This window comes from Microchirus variegatus, assembly GCF_963457635.1.
Source record: "Microchirus variegatus genome assembly, chromosome: 2".
NCBI lineage: Eukaryota > Metazoa > Chordata > Actinopteri > Pleuronectiformes > Soleidae > Microchirus > Microchirus variegatus.
In genome coordinates this window covers 13,366,502-13,385,738 of record NC_139803.1, presented here as the reverse complement: position 1 = coordinate 13,385,738, position 19,237 = coordinate 13,366,502, and the positions used below count along the sequence as shown (strand labels likewise).

Here is a 19,237-nt window from a genome sequence, read left to right as displayed (position 1 = left end):
GGCCATAAAAGCACTTTAAGATTTCAAAATGTTGCATAAAATCACATAAAAAAACATGCTGAATAATATCCTGTGAAATGCCATCAAGCTAGGACAGGATACATTCATCCACACATGCACACACTCACTTTTGGTGGAATATCTGCTTCTTATAGGAAGCACTCGATTGGATTCTTTTTTCTTTTTTTTCCACCTGTACAACTCTCCCATTCACATTGCAGGAGTCCTGGTATGCAGGCTGGGCATTAGCAGGTAGCTTTGTTAACCAGGAAGTTTTTGCGGTGATAGTGGTTGTTGTGGGAAAGACTGAGGTGAGGACGAGGGTGGAGGTCACGCGTGTGGCTCCCCGACGGAGGTAGAGCCATTGGCTTTACTCTTATTCCTACTCCTGCGACTGAGCATACGGCTAAGCGTGGCTGTGCGGCTGGCGCGATCCACTGCGGCTGGAGACTCCAAGTAAACCAGGTCGTTGTGGGACTGGCTCATCCCTGGATCCTTGCGCTGGTGACGCCGCCGGAAGAAGAGCTTGGCGCTCTTCCTTAGGAAGCTACCTGTTAGCAGACAAGCAGAGGACAGGACACTTTTATTTAAAGCCATACACTGCATATAACATAGAGGTAGTCTTCTGGTTGCAAACCAGGCACCTATTGCTGTACATTTTCCTCTAAATGGACCATAATTTACAAACTTGACATTATGTTCTCTTGATGAAGACATCAAACTAGTGATTGAGCCCAGTATCACGTGAGAATTGGCCTCATTTTCCCGACAGATTTCCACTCCAACTGCTACTCCTGTCTTACTTCCTGGGCTTTACCTTACAAAACAGAAGACTATATCCAGTCTACGGTTACGACAGTGAGACAAATGTCGTCTCAACTGACAAGTGCAGCAACATGCAAAGCAGTGTGCCTGCCTCAAATGACACTTCTCAACCTCAACAGCCACCAGGCACACTGCAAAGCCAAGCCGAGACAGACGGACACACCGGTGAATTTTCAAATTCATTAAAATGGCAGCAAAGAAAAGAGGACAACCTGTACTTGGGCAGTGCAATGTCCAGGTAACATGCCACACACAATTTGTTTTTTTAAGTGAAGTGAGTGAAGCAGACAGTAGTTATTTTCACAGCAGACAATCGCAGTCATATGTAATGATCTTCGTTTCCGCTGCATGCTCAAGGACTGTTTGTTTTAGGACTTACACCAGTTGGAATACTGGAATACAAACAGTACTACACATGTTTGCGCTGAATAAAGAAAGCCTCTATTCAGTATTCAGACTCATCATGACTGCCAAAAAGTCTATGGACAAAAGTCTACATTGTCATCGGCTTATGAATTCAGGTTTTATGGCCAAATCTGTGTCATGTTCTTACAAAAAAATCATCCTCAAGACCAAGTGAATATTTGTGCCAAGTTTGAATTAATTTCCTTAAGATGTTCCTAATCATTATGCCTTCAGGATACTTACTCATTCATACTTCCTTGGTCATACTTTGGATACTTAAACATGCACTTGTAAATTTGTGTTTAAAGCTGGGTTGTAAAAATATGTCATGTAAACATTACATCATGTTGATGTAAACAGGAAGCTGATTCTCTTCTCTTAAGTAGTTTGCTCAGTTTTACAAAGGGCTACTACTACTAACCAGAAATAACAATGCAGAAAATTAAGAGCACATACTGGCTAATAATAAGCAACCAGGAAGCAAGTGTGGGTACGTCACTGCTTTCAAGGGTGTCCATTTCTACGCCTGACCTATCTGGAGCAGAATTTATGTGTTTTTAAATGAAGACACCAGTGATGGATGGAGCCTGAGAGGACAGTTTCACTGCGTCATGTCTCTAAATCACTGGAGCCAGAACTACTTGTAATGCTTAGGCTGTGTGTTGGTGACTTAATGCCCTCCCTTTTACCAAACAAGTTCATGGGGTGATGTAGACAGGAGGGAGGGTAACAGAAGCTAACAGCAGCAACGGACAGGAAGTTGAAGATAGCAGCAAATCACAACATTAAATTAATATTGCAAACAAACCATGTCATCTATTCTATTACTAACAGAAACTACTGCACACATGTACTACAGTACCACAGAGGAGGGAGGGGGGGGGGAAGCTAACAGCAGCAACGGACAGGAAGTTGGCCAAAATATGACACAGCTGATAGCAGCAAATTACAAAATTAAATTGATATTGCAAACAAACTAACCATGTCATTTACTCTATTACTAACAGAAACTACAGTGCACATGTACGACAGTACCACAGAAGAGGTAAGCTAACAGAAGCAACAGACAGGAAGTTAGCCAAACTATAACACAGCTGATGGCAGCAAACTATAAAATTAAACTGATATTGTAAACTAACTAACCATGTCATTTACTCTATTACTAACAGAAACTACAGTGCACATGCACTACAGTACCACAGAGGAGAGGGGGGAAGCTAACAGCAGCAACGGACAGGATGATAGCCAAAATATGACACAGCTGATAGCAGCAAACTCCAAAAATAAACTGATAGCAGCACACTAGCTCACCATGTCATCTACTCTATTACTAACAGAAACTACAGTGCACATGCACTACAGTACCACAGAAACTGCGAGTAACTCGTGAAGTAACTTACTCATCTGGACATAATGTGAGATTAGCACAGCTTTCCTCTAAGATGGCAAGATGGTGATGAGAGTTCAGAAAGGAAAAGGTTGTAATGAGCAGGAGGAAAAGAGGGAAGAGCAGACTGCATCACGGACTGAACATGGGGATATGGCAAAATATATTTTGACACATAATTATCACATCACTTAAACTTAGGTAAAACATTCAAAGCAAATTGGATATCATACATACATAATACAGTGATACACCACCGTTAAAATGTACTGTATAAAACAACACTATCCATCCACATCATATGTTGTTCCCCCTCTGCGTCCTCTCACCTCGACTCTTCTTGCAGCTCACTTCAGACACACACATGGACAGCGACGAATTGTCGATTTCCTCTCCCGCCTGGCTCTCCCAGTCTTCCGGGGGCCGGCCGATTCCACTTGGGCCCTCCTGTGGCTCCGACATCTCGGGAGGGCTACTGGACCCCGATGCAATCGCCGGGGTCGCCTCCTGAGTGGAGCTGTCCTCCGACATCGAGGCATCCATCGCCGCAGCGTAGCCAGCCATCAGAGCGAGTTCGTCATCCTGAGACAAGGGCGTCTGGAGGAATATTCACATTTATAATCAGTTACTTCTGCCACTCAAGCCTTAAACACAAGGTCTGCTTCTATATCTCATAAACTGTGTATATATGATATTTTGTAGTTGTGCTTTTAATGTTCTTTTTTTTATCTTGCCATATCCTTTTATGGCTCATCTTTTTCTTCCTGTTCTGTTATCTCCGCTCTGTTTTAGAACCGTCTCAATTGTTTCAGTGTGAATCATTTTGGACTGCCTCAGTGCATGAAATGTCCTATACGAATAAAACTGCTTCCTATTTTGGTCTCTGCCTCCAGTTTTCCATGGGAAGAGGGGAAGCTTTAAATCATGGACATGTGAAATGATTGCAGTCTTCCTGTTTCTGGCTTTGACAGTATTTACTGGAATATAAGCAATCCGGACGTGTGCTTTTATCTTTAGGACTGTGTTTTTAATTATGTGTTGTTTTTTGTCCATTATAATAACCAGATCACAACAAGACTCTCTCTTTTTGTCTGTACTAGTTCACCAAAACAGATTTGACTGGACAAGGCAACCTCATTTCAAATTGAACATATCTCTTTGGTGAGACAACACAACAGCTTTAATGGCTGTTTGTGGAGAAGAGCACTCCTTTACTTCTATAACATACACAAAATAACAATAAAAGCATGAAATAATAATTTCTGAACAGTTAAGTGAAAAGTTCTTACTTTAGCAATGCCTGAGATAATGATGGTGCTCTTCTTCACCGGCGACTTGAGCTTCTGCTTGGCAGAGTGGTGCAGTTGCCTGATGGCGGCCTCGGCCACCGGGTCTGTGCCGTTGAGCATCAGCAGCTCCGTGTCAGAAGAGGACAGAGCTTTGCTGACCGGGGCCCCCGACAACGACGGCAGCTCCGACACGCGTCGCTCCGCCAGCTTGGGGTTGTTTATCACAGGTTTCTGGGCAGGATCTTGAAGAAGGAGGAAATCATTTTTTTTTAATCAACTGCAGCAGGAGTATAATGGAAATCAACATTTATTATAACTCATAAATTGCTAACATATGACGACATGCATATCTGATTCTGAAAGTCTCTTTTTTTATTATAGGAAAAGGAAAGTTCTTAATGATGACATCAGCGAGCTCCGTTATATTCAGTCGTGTCAATAACACATAATCACACATGACGGTGAGTCAGTGCAGGTAAATGATATTTAACAAACTCTGAGGTAATTGTTATTGTTACCTGTGCTTCTTCTTAGGTCAAATGTTTGCCATTTTAAAAGAGCTAAGGACATTTAAAATGTTCGCATGTTGTTTGAGATGAGCACATTTAAACAGCTGTTAATGCTGCAGTAAATAACATTATACATCTGTGGTCACTGACATATACTTTTCACCACCCACATTTATTTGTAGAAGTTATTTGTTGACAAAATACAAACACATTTTAAAAACTACTGATTTAACTGTGAACTTTTTCCCCATGCATCGCGCAGAACCAGATATTCACAATGTACAGTTTTGCATCGTTTTGGTATTAGAGTTGCTTTGACATTATAGTGAGGAAAAAAAAACTGGCTCCATGTGTAAACCAGCTGTGGTGGGATCTTTCACATGTTTCTTGTTCTATTACATACTTTACAATTTGCAATAATGATGATTTTCCAGGGATAAATATATAAAACAATATAAATCAAGACAATTAAAGGGTTGTTTCAATACATACATGTGAAGATTGAAGTTTACGTTTTTAGCATTGTTTGCTATAAGACCTCTCCAGTCCATCAGTTGAAATTGTTCTATCAGATGGACTAGAATTAATAAAAGTAAAAGGGATTTGTATGTTTTTAAATATCAGCAATGGGGCAAATAACTTTCCTGGGTCACACTGGATGCACGATGCAGATCAGCTGCATCTTGCATAACTGTGTGTTGTCTGTGTGTCTGCTACAGAGCTGCTGCTTGTTGTAATGGAAAAAGAACTGAGTAATAATCATGTGAGCAGGGATTGACAGGAATAATATACTTTGAAATATGCCTCTGTAATCAACTATATACCAGGATCTGCTGATCCTTTCTAAATAAATGTCTTGCTGCACAAATAAATATATGGACTCTTAGAACTCAAACACTAGAGTGTTTTATTTTATTTTGAAACAGGTACATAAAGTGTTATAGACGGTGTTTGAATTACGTGGGAGACAATGGGAGCCGAGCGCCCATAAAAAGGACTCGGGCTCCCATGAAGGTAGTCAAGTTGTACAACTGTGGCGGTCATTAAAGTAAAACTAAAAACCAAGGAGCATAGGTTTGTGTGTGGACGGTGGGGACATGTCAATGCCAATATTTGGAGAAAGCCAGTTTATTCCTACCAATACTAGAGACAGGGCAATGTGTACGTGTGCAAATTCTGTGAGGGAAATATTGATGCGAGTCACAGAGCAGACGAGTGAGAGGGATCGCAGGTGATGTGAGATTTAAGGGCCAGTTTTCAATGTAAAGAGTATAATTTACATAAATGAGAAGTGTCTATATGACAGGATGTCGTGCTTCTCGCACACTGGATGTTAATAATGCCTAACCACTCTGGTTGGTGCTGTGCAGTGTCACAGTATAGCAGTGCAGTACCTATATTGAATCCAAGTGGGAAAGGTCGACCTGGCTTGCTCTTCACTGCGGTGATGGTGGTGACCACGGTGCCACAGGGCATGACTGTACGATCCATCTCCACCTTCTTGTTGGAGGCTGGAGTTGGAGGGTGCCAGGACCTCACCTCGCTGGGCTCCAAGTAAGTAAACTGAGGAAACGCACACAAACACACGGTTAATATTCTGACACTGTGTCAATGAACACCTCCGTCAAACAACATTTTAACTAGATCTCTTGACATTAAAAAAGGTCTTACGTCAGTAGTAAGTGATCCAGTCACTGTGTCTTTGGTCGTGAGTGCAAATGTGTGCTGTCCTTTGGGCTGCTTTCTCACCAGATCTAAAGGCACCGACGTCTGACCTAGTAAGGACTCTGACAAAGAGGACACACCTGTTTTAGCCTTCAAGAGCCAAAGCATGTGAGCAGGTAAAGCTAATCAGGCATAAAAATGGCACAGCAATGTCATGGGTTTTCCCTTACTCTCTAGAGGTTGTCCATCATTCATCAGCTGAATACTGAGCTCCTTTGATCGTCCATTCAATTCACTGTGGAGAAAGAGAAAGTAAAATCATCATGCATGGACTGTAAGATCAACACGGTAGAGGTTCTTCAGGACTTGAACTTACAAGATAAATGGCTGGTCCCAGGCAGGATTGGTTGTGTCCTTTAAAGCAGACGTGTTAAACTTCTGTGGAGGGTCATCTAACTGCAGCACACAAAGAGGATTCATGCTGCCTATAAACACAGCCAAAAAACATCTCAGTGAGCATCACAGGAAACTCGGTGTGTGTGTGTGGTCCAAGATTAGACGCTGCATTCTGGAGTCATTCATAAACCTGCTGACAGCTGATCAAATTAAATCTGCTGCTGCATCATTAAATTGTGCTATGTTCACTTCCACGGCTTCACTTAAATGGACAGAGGGGAATTCCACCTACACTGTATAAATGATGAATTATGCATAGATTAGAGGAGACTCATAAGTACGGGCTGAAAGGTTTTCCTTACACACAAATGTGAGCAAAGGCACATAAAGCCCATTTGAAAGTGAACATTATTACATTTACATTTAGACGTGTGGTAGACGCTTTAATCCAAAGCGACCTACAGGGGGTCAAAATATTAAGGTTACATTGTAATAGGACAAAGTTAATAGAAAACATTCATTAAAACTACAGTGCAATCAGAGACATTCCTTAGAGTTATGGACCAACGAGAGACCATGAGAGGGGGCAAGAAATAATAAGCACAGGGCAAGTTCAAGAAGGAAATTGCAGGGATATTGAGTGCTCAAGACAAGTTAGGGGTTAGTTAAGAGATTTCATTAGAGACTCTCGAAATAAATGAGTCTAGGTAGAGGGAGACTTCTCTGCTCTGATAGCATTAAGGTCCACTATTGGAGAACCAAAAATGAGACTGGGCAATTGGATGAACGCAGTGGTCTCCAGAGAGAGAGGGCCTACGAATGAATAATAGAGTTCAACTATGTGTGTAAAGACCCAGAAGTCACTCTGTAGGTAAAGGGTCAGTGACTTGAATTTTATTCTATGAGCAGCGGAGTGAGGAAAATCTGACTTTTAGGTCGGTTAATGACCAACTGGGCAGCTGCAGTATTGAGCATGTGCAGTGATTTTACTGTACATGATATAAGAGTGCTGTAGTTGTGGCGCACTCAAGAAAGGTCAGATTTTTCTGATGTTGTCCAGTTTGAAGTGACACGACAGATGCAACATATTAGCCACAAACACAATCTTCTAATGCAGTAATATCCCAACCTTTTTTCCTTGAAGCCCACCTTGCTAAAGTGAATCATTACAAATGCTTAATACAAAAATAAACAGCGCAGTCTTTTGAGATATTGCCTGAGTGACTCTTTGGTACGCAATCAGGTATCAGGTATAGCTGCAAACTGATCTACTGACACTTGTTTATGGCCTTCAGGCCACAGAGGTGTTGGTAATAAATAGCTCAATAAGTGTAAAGGTTTTTAAACTGTATGACACGAATAGATACATTTATGCACAAATAGAGAGCCCATGGTTCTAATGAGCACAACAGCAACAACCATCTTAAAGAATAAAACAGGAATTGTCACAAGCGAAGAGTCAAGTGTCAAATGCCGTGTCATGCTTCTGCAGCACAGTGAACGAGCAGCATACTTCGAAAGACAACAGCTGACTCACAGTGAGGCAGCGACTCTTCACAGGAAGGACCAAAACAAAGCTGTTGTGGTCTGAGCCTTTATCATTACACACAGTCGGTGTTTAAAGCCTCTGCTTTCATAGCCGACAACAGAATGGGTGCTTTGTTTTGTTTCTGCTCTGAGAACCAAACTTCAGTATTGGTCTGCAATGGCGACAATAGCTTAGTGTCCAATAAAACGTTTAATAATAATAATAATATTGGCCGATAAGTAGCAGGTGGCGCAAATATACATAGCTGCTGACACACGGTCATGCTATGTAGCTGCCTCTGATCTGTTATTGTAGTAAGATTTGCTTCTTGCACTAAGTCAAGGAATGTTGTGCTTTCTTTATCAGTCCACACATTGTCTGCCATTTTGAAGTAATGCTTTAGTCATGTGATTTCTTAATGTCATCCTTTACTAATACAGATTATCCTGTTTCTATTGCACTTTGTATCTTTTATCAACCATTTCACCTCAGTCAATTGTAAAAACTAATTTTTATTTATGTACAAATCAAAAAAGCACAGAAAAGTCCTGATGAGTATTATTATTATGTATTAGCTACAATCAATGATTGGTTTCTAAAGCTATTTCTATCATATCTTATGAAATCCTCGTCATGACCTGCTAACCTTAAATAAATGGGAGAAAAAAAGGAAAAACATGTCTGTAGCCCTTGCAATAGTGCAATAAACACGACCAAATATTTCAAATCAGAATGGACAAATTAATTCATGGTCTACCTATGCAGTTAATTCTGATAACACTCGTAGCAACACTAGATATTTCTGTGTATTTTCTGACACACTTTCTGCACTACTTTCATCAGAATCTGGGAGAAAAATCATGAGAGAGAGAGAAATTTCCAACCTGCAGCATCCTCCTCCTCCTGATTGAGCGTCACCCGGATGTTTTTCACTAGCAGCTTCCAGTCGTGGGCACGGGGTGGTTTTGGGGGTGAGACAAATTGGTTTTGGATTTCCTACGGAAGAAACGACAGCAAAATAATCACTGGAATGACTCGATCAATAGCAGCCCCTCTATGAATTCAGAGTATTCAGGGGCTTGTCAAAATTGGTCAAGTTTCAAAAGGAGTGACGGCAGATAATGTGTGCTTTACTTTGGTCGTTAATCCTGAATGTTAATGTACACTGATTGCAATTTAATGAGAGTAGATCAGCACTTTACAGTACAGTACAACCAAAATGAAAGTCTGATAAAGAGACCGACACGGCAGGTATGACTCACAAATGCAGCAGCACATTAGAATTTGACCTGTGTCCAGGACAGTGACGTCATGATCCTTTTGCATATGCGTCATTGTTGTGGTTGTCTGTGAAGCAGTGAAAATTGACTCTAGCTTTGAGCACCGTGCAATATCATTTGCACATCTTGGTTTCTTTTCATTTTATTTATATATTTATATATTTATATATATATATATATATATATATATATATATATATATATATATATATATATATCTTTTCTGCCAAGTGAAAGGATTTTAGTCACCAGGCATCTGGATCCAATATTTTCATAGAGCAAATGTTGACATTACTTCCGTTTGAGTTGGTCCAACAGAGTTGGAGAAACCGGTTTTTAATGTGAAAAGGTTTTATTCGATGTTTAACTTTGTTTTGGAGAGAAACAAAAACTTTTGAACTATTAGGGGTCATTTCATACAGTGACTGAGCAATAGTAGGGAACATTATTGTACATTAAACATCAATGCTGTTCCTGTTATTCACTCTTTTCCCTTTTTCGTTAAATCCTTTCATCAGCGGTGTTAACACTGCCTGCTTTGACAAGGTGGGGGAGGTGGGGATGTTGCATAAAAGGAACGGGCGGTTGAGGGAAAAAAAAAGGTTTTGTAAACACACCCTTAACTTAAATAATTATTTGTGTTGAGTCATTTACTCATTGTTTAACTTTCAAATAACACATCTCACATTCATTTACTGCCCTCACACAGCCTTTTCCCCCCTTCAGATGTTCACTGACATCCCAACGGACAGACATCACTCATAGTGACCGAGATTATCAGGATTAAATGAAAACGTGTGAGGAAATAAAAAAAATTATCTGGGTTATCTCATCATCGCACAGGAGAGAAAACCAATCCTGTTGATATGAACTCTTGTCATTGATTTGCTTTCAATTTAACAGACATATATATAATAAATTAATTTAATTACCTGAGCCTTAAGGAGTTAAGGTACAATTACTAAACAAGGAAACATGTCAGCTCTGCACACAACTCCATTAGCACCGTCACTTTTGCACTGAGGTGGTGCAAATAAAACTCATTCTCAATTATTTTTTTTGAAAGGTTTTAAGTTCTGCGACTGTTGTAGAGGTTCTGCTCAAGAAAAAAACGTTCATTTTCACGTGGGGACCTTGGACAATAATGCATTCAATTTGATTTGATTATCGGAGCTGGTGATGCAACGGTTACATAATGGGTAATTGACATCAATCAGAGACAATTTGCCTATTGAGTTTCAGAGAAATTCAGGCTTAGGCAACATAAATAAAGATATATACATGCATACAAGTCCTAATTTTTGACATTTAACAAACAAAATTAGATTAACTATTCAAGGAATTGGTCAGACTGACGATCTTTGCCTGATATTCTCTGAAACCGTAAAGATTTTTTTATGCATGAAATGTGTTGCACATTATGCGTGCTGCTGCTCCAAGAGCACTTACTGCAAATGTTTTGAATGCCATGATTAAATCAGAAACATATGACAATCATGTGATAACTGTGCAAAGTGCACAACAGTAAAAAAAAACAAAAAACAGTCCATGTGAATCTGATCGAGAGACTGTGAGGCAGGGGTTTTGTTTGGCACATGATCGTCACCGAGATTTATTTGCCGAATTTATGAGGAGGTGGGAGCTTTGCAGGTTTCACCATTTGCAGCAGTAACCCTTCACTACTGCAGTTCACACCAACCAGTTTCTTGAAAGATTTAAGTCTGGGCCCGTATTTATCAAGCGTCTTAGAATTACTCCTAAGAACCCTGCTAAGAGTAGACTTATGAGTAAAAAAATTCTTCGCTGAAAGTTGCACTTAAAAGTTAGTTATCAAGCGTCTTACTCACACTTTCAGCGAAGTGTAGGACTGAATCTTAAGTGTCACTCTCAGAGCTGAATTACGACAGTACTATGTGCCATAAACTGAATTTTAAGTGACGTCACTTCCGTGTCCATAGAAATGACCAATCACGAAAGGGAATCCCATGTCTAAGAATAAAGAAATATTGCCGATTCCACGGGTGCTCCCGGATATTGCCGAGCACCCACGGAGATTGTCGAGCACTCACATGTGCCAGCCTACGCTTGTCATTGATTTATTAATGACCACTACCTATCAACAGGTTGCATTGTGATGTCGGAAAACCTATCTGCGGTCCACAATGGACCAAGACTGAACTGTCACAAGACATTGTCAAGGAATAACAACCTGGAAATAATCGCGGACCAGTTTATAAGACGCACCGCTACCAGAGGAAACACATTCGTCACCAATTAAAAAGAATGGTGAGTGACAAAACGACAAATTAAATATGTGGTACTATGATTAAAGGATGTGTCAGAATGGCTTTGAATTGTGGATTTGGTCCATGATTTGCGTTTATTTGAGCCTTTTTGCTGTAGTTTTGGTTGTTATGATTATTTCTTTCCTGGTGTGTGTAGTTAGTAGCACTTTATATTTAACCTACATTTGTGTCATTAAAGCCAGTTATGATCATTGACAATATCATTGTCAATGATCTTATTGAGTGAAGTTGCAGTTCGGTTGGTAGGCTGTTATTTATTTTATAGGCGGTTACGGTAGCTACGCTGTTCAATCCAGGCTGTGGTGTTGGGTTGTAGATATTGTTTTTCCTTTTCCTTTTTTCTTCATCCGAGTCTTTTGCGTTAGGGTTGCATAATTAACATTACAATCCTCGTATGCATCACCAGTGTGTAGACTGTGTTTGTGAAAGAGATCGTGTCCGTGTGCGTGTGTGCGTGCGTTCATTGCGGCCGCTGCTGTTAATTGATCTAATGTGTTTTACAATGAGACGAATGTGCGCGTGTCAAAATAGCAACAATCATGCAAGCACGATGGTGAGAACCCATCAGCAAAAACATAAATCGGTGCCCCTGCAGTTTGATCAGCTGCTCGTCATCTAACAAAGCCAGGACATCCTTCTCACCTCAGTGCCAACCCGTGCTGGCAACTCCTAACCACTTAAGACACCTCTGGAGGTCTCTTAAATATCTGGGAGAGTAGGAGTGATTCTTAGACTTAGGAATGTTGATGAATAGCTTTTATTCTTAAGTTTGAGTGTAGGACTAAATTTCACAAATTCTCAGGACTTAAGTGTAAAATGGCACTCTAAGACGCTTGATAAATACGGCCCCTGGTTCCTGAGCTGGACCTATGGACACACAAGTCTAACCCCAAACCCCTGAAACCCATGCCTTGACCCTGAAGATGCCCTTTCAGTTTTTTTTTACAGTGACAAAATTGTCCTCACAATACCAGAAAGACCATGCACACAAACACACACATCTGCATTGCATTTTTGTGCGGCCGCTCTGAAGACGTCATGCATCAGGCACGACTCCTCCACTCACCTTGCTCTCTGAAGCCTGAGCAGGCCTGCAGCTCAGCAACACAGAGGGGCGTGTCGCACAGAGCAGCTGCCTGAGCTGCTCCTCTATGGCTGATACACTGGATGTGTCCTGACAGACAGAGAGGATGATATATTATGATTTATTTCATACATACACAAAGATATATACATGTATAGCTTTATTAAAACTTTTCCTAAAACATGACATTGTTTCAAGAGAATGACTGTAATGTTGCCACAGAAGAAGACACAGAGCTATGACGCAACTGTTTTCCTTATGTTGCTAATTGGTTGTATATAGAAAAACCATTGGTCTCTGAAACTCATTCTCGTGTGTACAGGGCCCTTTACGGTTTGAATATCATTAATCGATGCATCAGTAGACAACAGTAAGGTTCACCTCATTGTCTTCTGCCTCTAAAATTACCTCAGTCATTGTGGGCGTCACCTGCAGGTCCCCAGTCTCCAGGTGAGACACTCCCCAGCTCACCTTGATCTTATCTTCAGCTTGTTGCATCTGAAGCTGAGAAAACACACACAAAAAAAAAAATCATGAAACTTCATCATGCCACAGTGACCTGTTATACAGCTCATTACTTTCACTTACATAGAATTTAAAATGTCCTAATATAACAGCAGGATACCAATCCAGGTTAAAATCATAAATAAAAGTAAAGTGCAAAACGAGGGACCAGTAGACCAGCAGCTTCCGAGTCCGCGTGCGCTAAAAATACTGATTTTGTCTATAACATCTGCTGTAAACACTTTACAAAATGTTTCCTGTTGGAAAAAGGGGGCTGTCTAATGGCCAGATAAAAGAGGCAATTATATTCTTAAAAGAATATCAACTACTAAACCATCTGGGTGGTCAAATTTTAGACTATAGCTATGATAGATTTCAATTGGTTTACCTTTTTGTGTACCCCCTGGCAGCCATGTTTTCAGAACATGATCAGGCAGCGTTGACTATGAATCAGTACCTCATACTACGCTTTCACAATAAGTGACCTATCAATTTAACATGTTAATGATTACAGGAAACTACACGCCTTTAAATACATAAAACGTTTGTGTGTGTTTTTTTGGACTGTTAATCATGTTTAGTATAACTAAAATATCACTCCTGCAACTGTCAACTTTACACAATCAGCCAACCAACATATCAGGTCCAGGAGTATGTACATGAACACCTGTCCCATATGAAAAAATCATGATAGAGTATATTAAAAATGAAAGAGAAGGAAAACAGTCTGAGCCATCCTGCCCCAGCATGCCTGGATTCCAGTAGAAGACACAACAGCTGCCGGTGTGATGCTGATCATACACCAGATAGCAATAAGACTTAAGACTAATGAAAACCTGGATCAGCTAATAATTTAACAGGAAGACAGTTGTTTTCTGTTGTGTACAGATTCCCCACTTTAAGGCTCAACTATGTCCTCGAGGAATGAAACTGGTTTCCACTCAATGACCACAGAGTCTTTTCCTTTTTCCTTTAAATTTGGCAACAGTGGTGGTAAGCAGGAAATGGAAAGAGTGATCGATAGGAATTAGCATTAGATAATAAAAACGGTTGCCTCTATGGTTTGAGCAGATGCAAACGTCCTACAAAGACTTACAATTTAATGTTGAATTTAGTTTTTTTTTTTTTTTTAATTAGCTGTCCTACCCTTTATTTGTGGCTTCTTGTATAGCCCCCCCCCCATCTACTAGATTTAGCATGATAAAACATGCTAAATATATGGCCTATTGGTAATTATCCACATTATAGGATCTTGTTGCAAACATCCTAGCATAATAAAATAATTATGAAGGTGCCTTAGTTTAATAAACAGCACCTTCAGCATGTGCATTTGCGTATTAGAGATTGTGTCTTACATCCCAAACAACAGACTCTGTGTTGCAGTAATGTGTTTAAAAAAAGTGTTAAAGCACAGCATATAGAGTAAGTGTACTGGGCGTCTGTCACATTCACAACATAATGTGCCAAGAGCATTCTGGCTCAGACCAGTGTAGAAACCCAACAAGTGGTTCGGTGGATGGAAGGAGACATTTGAAAAAAGGCTGTATGACTTTTCCAGAATAAAACTGTAACAATGGGAGAGAGAGAGGGGAAAAAAAGACATAAGGCTTCCATTATGTTCCTGCAACAACTGACCCACAACCAAAACAAAAACACCCCAATTCTAATCCTGACTTACACGTTGTAGCCTCTCACTCTGCTTGCATTTATGGCACAATGAGCTCAAGAGTTGTGACAAGCACCTTATTAGTGTAAATATAGCCTTCATACAATTGGGTTAGCTTATATAGCTGCTTGTAAGTTAACCATACATTTAACACTGAAACCCAGAGGGGCCTCATGTAGTTCATGAGGCCCCTCTGGGTTTCAGTAAAACATGCTAACACGTCACCTGTTAGGAAAGACTGTGGAATGAAGTCTACTTAGTTTGAGAAAATATTACGCATTTAAAGAAAATGCCTCAAAGCGAAAGTAAAACTGAAAGGAAGTGTCAATGCACAACCTGAGAAGCCACAAATATTCATCCTCTATTATACAAGTCATCTCAAAGTCATCCGATCGTCAAGGTGTGGCAGGAATTGTAAGTTGGTAACTTTCGTTATAAAAGACAGAGGCCTTTTAGAAACGACGCGGTTACCGACCTTTACTTCAGTCCAGACTTTGTCAAACTTATGTTTCCAGGTTCTTAGACACCAGGGTATTGTGAACAGCAGGCGTACCTGTAGCAGGATTAGTGTATGTGTATGAAAATGGACTAGTATGGATGTAGCATGGTGGGCCTTACTATTAATCTTTCTGTCCTTTGCCAAAGACAGAACGATCCCTCAACGATTTAATCTAATTCTGCCAACAAAGGGCCAACACATCATTTTTAATAAAATCTCCCATTAAACTAAACCGAAATGACTGCCAAAGGACACAACTCGTACCTCTGACACTTCAGAGATAAAGAGGTATTTCACAAGAACATATGAGTCATGGTTTCTTTCTCAATATTAAGCACATACTATAAGACCAACAATATAAAACATTTACCTGCAGCTCCAGTGGGGATATACAGACGGTGTATTTATATGGATTAGCTGTAGCCATGGCTGAAAACGTTGCGCTGACGGCTAACTCAAGTTTCTCCCCAACCACGGTGCAGCAAGTGGCCTGCTGGGAAGACAAAGGAGAACATTAGTGTAACATAAATCGACTGAGAATGTAAGAGCTAACACAGGGGCAACATTCACATACAACACACATAGTTAGACCATGACTAATGTAAACAAGTCAAATGCGATGTGGAAAGAATTCGCAGTGCGCAGTGTGTGCACACGTGTTCTGGGAACTGTAAATGTGTGCAGATCCTTATGCAATAAACACATGACAGTGATGGCAGTTGTTACAGACAGTCTGCAGGTTTTTTGGATTTGCTGCCTACAACCTATATGCCTTAGAGATTTACAATGAAATGGAAGAGAACATCTATACTAGTTTCCAAATGTGTAATCAGAGTCAATTGTGAGAGTAAAACATATCACCGTTACTGCAATGGGACACAACTATAACAAATGAAATGTCCACATAATAGTAAAGTCTTAATAGTGTGTTCTGTTCTGTGGTTTTTGGGGTAGAGTGAATGCCGTTTTGTCTAGTTTGGTTTGAATCATTGAATAGGGAAACCGAGACAAACATAGGTACTGGTGCATTCCTGTCTGCCTGCTCCTCCTTAGTGCTGAGCTTCACAGATATATAAGCTTCTTAAAAGGCGAACACTGTTTCAACACACACACACTTGTGCAGCTATTCATCTTTGGACACTGCACTGACTCTGTTCTGCCTCAGTAGAAACAGGTTTTTGGTCTCCATGAAGACAAGTGGTCCTGACAAGGTCAGTGCTTATGCCACAAAAGGTCCCAAAGAGGTAGCAAATACAAGTATATATGCACAAAGACTGGGAGAGGGTGAAAATAGGCATCTGTTCATTAACCTCCCCACATTCATCAACAGAACAGCTGGTATTTTGCTGTATATCATGACGATCACAAAGAAAAGTGCTGAGCTCACACTGGGAGCTCAACAAAGCCTCACCATGCCAACAGCACAGTAAACAATTTGCCCCCATCTGACCTCTCAAAAAAAAAAAGAAGGCTTGGCTTGAAGGCAGTTTGCTTTACACACATTCACAATCACACATTATCGTGTGCATGCATAAACATCGATTTGCAGTATTTTGCAAAATGCCAAGTAGATTAATTGTATTTATTAGGGATAAATATCAGTATGCAATCTGAAGGCCTGGTGAATGTTGCTTGTCAAAGGCAGGCTATATGCAGCACTGGTTGCAAAGCAACTCCTTCTCAAATTAACTCGGGTAGGGGAGATTGATTTAAGAGACAGTCTATGTCAATGCACGAGATAAACAAGGAAATTAGAAATCTATAAAGTGTCATGCATTTGGATGCTAAAGCTGTCATGAAAGACAAATGGTTATTATGGAAGAAGTTGCGGGAGAAGGAGAACACAACTTACACACTCAAATGGACACAGCTAAACTAGCTAACTCTCATAAAAACAAACAAAGTGCAAAAACACATTTAGCTGATAAGCAGTAATCCTACAGCTGCATTCATAACAAATTGACTTGGTAAATAGGTCTACCTGGCTCCTGGAAGAATTCTGAACGCTAGACACTTGGCTGACCACGAGCTCCGATTCTTCAAGATCATCTTCTTCAAATGTCAACAAGACAGCACCCTGATGAGGAAAAAGACAGAAAGATTAAAGCAACAGAAAACACCGTAGAGTCAGTACATATGGCTAAAGTCATGTCAATAAATGAGCAATTGTCATTATTATGAAAAGTAGAAAAAAACAGGAAAGAGGCGAATGTTACTCTGGATTTGTGTATTTATACAAAAACAGAGTGATGTTGACATCAAACATCATGGATGTGACATATGTCAAAGCATACATTTGCTGCTACTGAAGATCTGGTCTAACAACTTGGAAGTAAAATATATAATGAATACCCACTAGGGGATGACTCAATTGGTTGCAAAATAATCTCAGTTTGAATGGAAATCTATGAAAAAGGGGTCTATTTATCTCTTAAGTTGTAATGCAAGTGTCTGAAAAGTTAATGGTCTTGGTTTTGAGTGTTCTTCAATAGCACATGATGTAAACGTTGTCAATTATGTTGTTTTTAAAAGGAAAATAAAGGACAAATATGAGTGGACAGCTGGTTTGTCTAATAGGAACATGGTTGCAGGTGATGCCTGTGAACTTCAGTTTGTAAAATGTCAACATGGTGGTGCTGGCCATATAGGGAATCTTGAGACTTCGAAACAGGAGTTCAAAATCTTATGGGTGATATGATCACTACTGGCTGCCACTTGGTCTATCTCTATCAAACAGCAATGTCACATACACCTATCAGGCACAACAAGTAATGAGTGACTAGTTTTAATATGGCATTACAGTGTTTTTGACCTCGTCAAGCCATTCATTGTACAAAGTTCAAAATAAGTGTTAAATGTTATTACAGATTGTTAAGAAGAACAGATTATTACAGAATGACCAGCTCTGCCAGAACACCTGCAAATCAGTGTATGTCAACCATATGGAGACATACGAAGGAACATCATTGTTAAATGGGCTTTTATGGGTCTGCAGCTCATTTGAATGATCATACTTGCACTCTTTATATAAGTCACCTGCTGCCACAGAGAGGAGTGGGTGATAGGCGGTCATGAGACTTACCCCACGCTTCCTCGATTCGTCGTTGAGAGCGCTGCACCAAGCTCCTCTCCAGCGACTTTTCCAGCTTTTCAGTGACAGCGCCCATTTCAGCAGAGCGGCGGCTTCCTCCTTCGCCGCATTGTCCTCGTCTGTCCTCTGCCTATTCCTTTCACGTCTTTGTTGGATGTATTGAAATAAATACACTACCAGAGTGACCAGGGATGCGATAAACAGTGTGACCATGCACAGCCACTGCGGATCCTCCAGACCAAAACGTGAACTGGCACTTTCCAAGTCGGACATTCTTTGCAAATGAAGACGGCTCAACACACCTCCTTTGAGAAATGTCCTGAAATCCTCATAGTATGTATTTGGTCTGGCAAAGTGTGAAGTCAGTGAAGGCAAATTCCCACAGCCGATAATAGCGCTGGTCTCACTCCCCTGGACAGATAATACGTGTTGTTATCCATGTTGCAGTTCTCCATTGCAGCTTCTAAACACCAAATAACATCGCAACCTGCGTGTAGAGACCTATAGCCAGTTGTAGCTAAGGTCGTCTTCGGGTTCAGATAAAACCAGCAGAGAAGCACTCTGTTCTCTACTCATTCAATATGCGGGTTAGCTTACTTAGCTAATCTTCGCCACACTTCGCTTAACTAGCTATGCTTCATTAGCTAATAAGCCGCTAAAAGTTTACCAAGACCCACTCATTTCCAAACTCAGCGGCCGAGTCCCACCAGCCGACGCTCAGATACCGAACAAGAGCAGCGCGGAAACATCCTGAATGCTGTGAGGTCAGTCAAAGCCGTTTGACTCGGTCTGACTGGAGCGAA

General features: G+C 40.5%; 1 protein-coding gene across 2 annotated transcripts; it reads right to left on the bottom strand.

Annotated features, from left to right (window-relative positions):
• Positions 1-190: 190 nt before the first annotated feature.
• Positions 191-18,850, bottom strand: c2cd2 (C2 calcium dependent domain containing 2). 2 transcript variants are annotated; one of them, XM_083909880.1, is made up of 14 exons: positions 18,426-18,768; positions 17,325-17,420; positions 15,714-15,833; positions 13,083-13,178; positions 12,657-12,764; positions 8,889-9,000; positions 6,457-6,565; positions 6,311-6,375; positions 6,087-6,202; positions 5,810-5,978; positions 3,907-4,148; positions 2,947-3,214; positions 2,631-2,667; positions 433-551 (listed from the first exon to the last, which is right to left on the bottom strand). In XM_083909880.1, exons 1-14 carry the CDS (start codon positions 18,705-18,707, stop codon positions 548-550), a joined length of 1,824 nt encoding a protein of 607 aa, XP_083766006.1. In that variant the 5' UTR covers positions 18,708-18,768; the 3' UTR covers positions 433-547. The 2 variants fall into 2 exon arrangements, with proteins under 2 accessions (XP_083766007.1, XP_083766006.1); XM_083909881.1 differs by lacking the exon at positions 2,631-2,667 and having other exon boundaries at positions 191-551; positions 18,426-18,850.
• Between the last annotated feature and the right edge of the window lie 387 nt (positions 18,851-19,237).

Bases quoted from the DNA above. Each gene is read 5' to 3' on its own strand.
- c2cd2 (XM_083909881.1), bottom strand. From the start codon at position 18,707: ATGTCCGACTTGGAAAGTGCCAGTTCACGTTTTGGTCTGGAGGATCCG. The intron at 13,179-15,713 runs GTAAATGTTTTA...GTGTTTTCTCAG, and splicing joins TATCCCCACTGGAGCTGCAG to CTTCAGATGCAACAAGCTGA. The intron at 9,001-12,656 runs GTGAGTGGAGGA...TTTCTTCCGTAG, and splicing joins CTCAGGCTTCAGAGAGCAAG to GAAATCCAAAACCAATTTGT.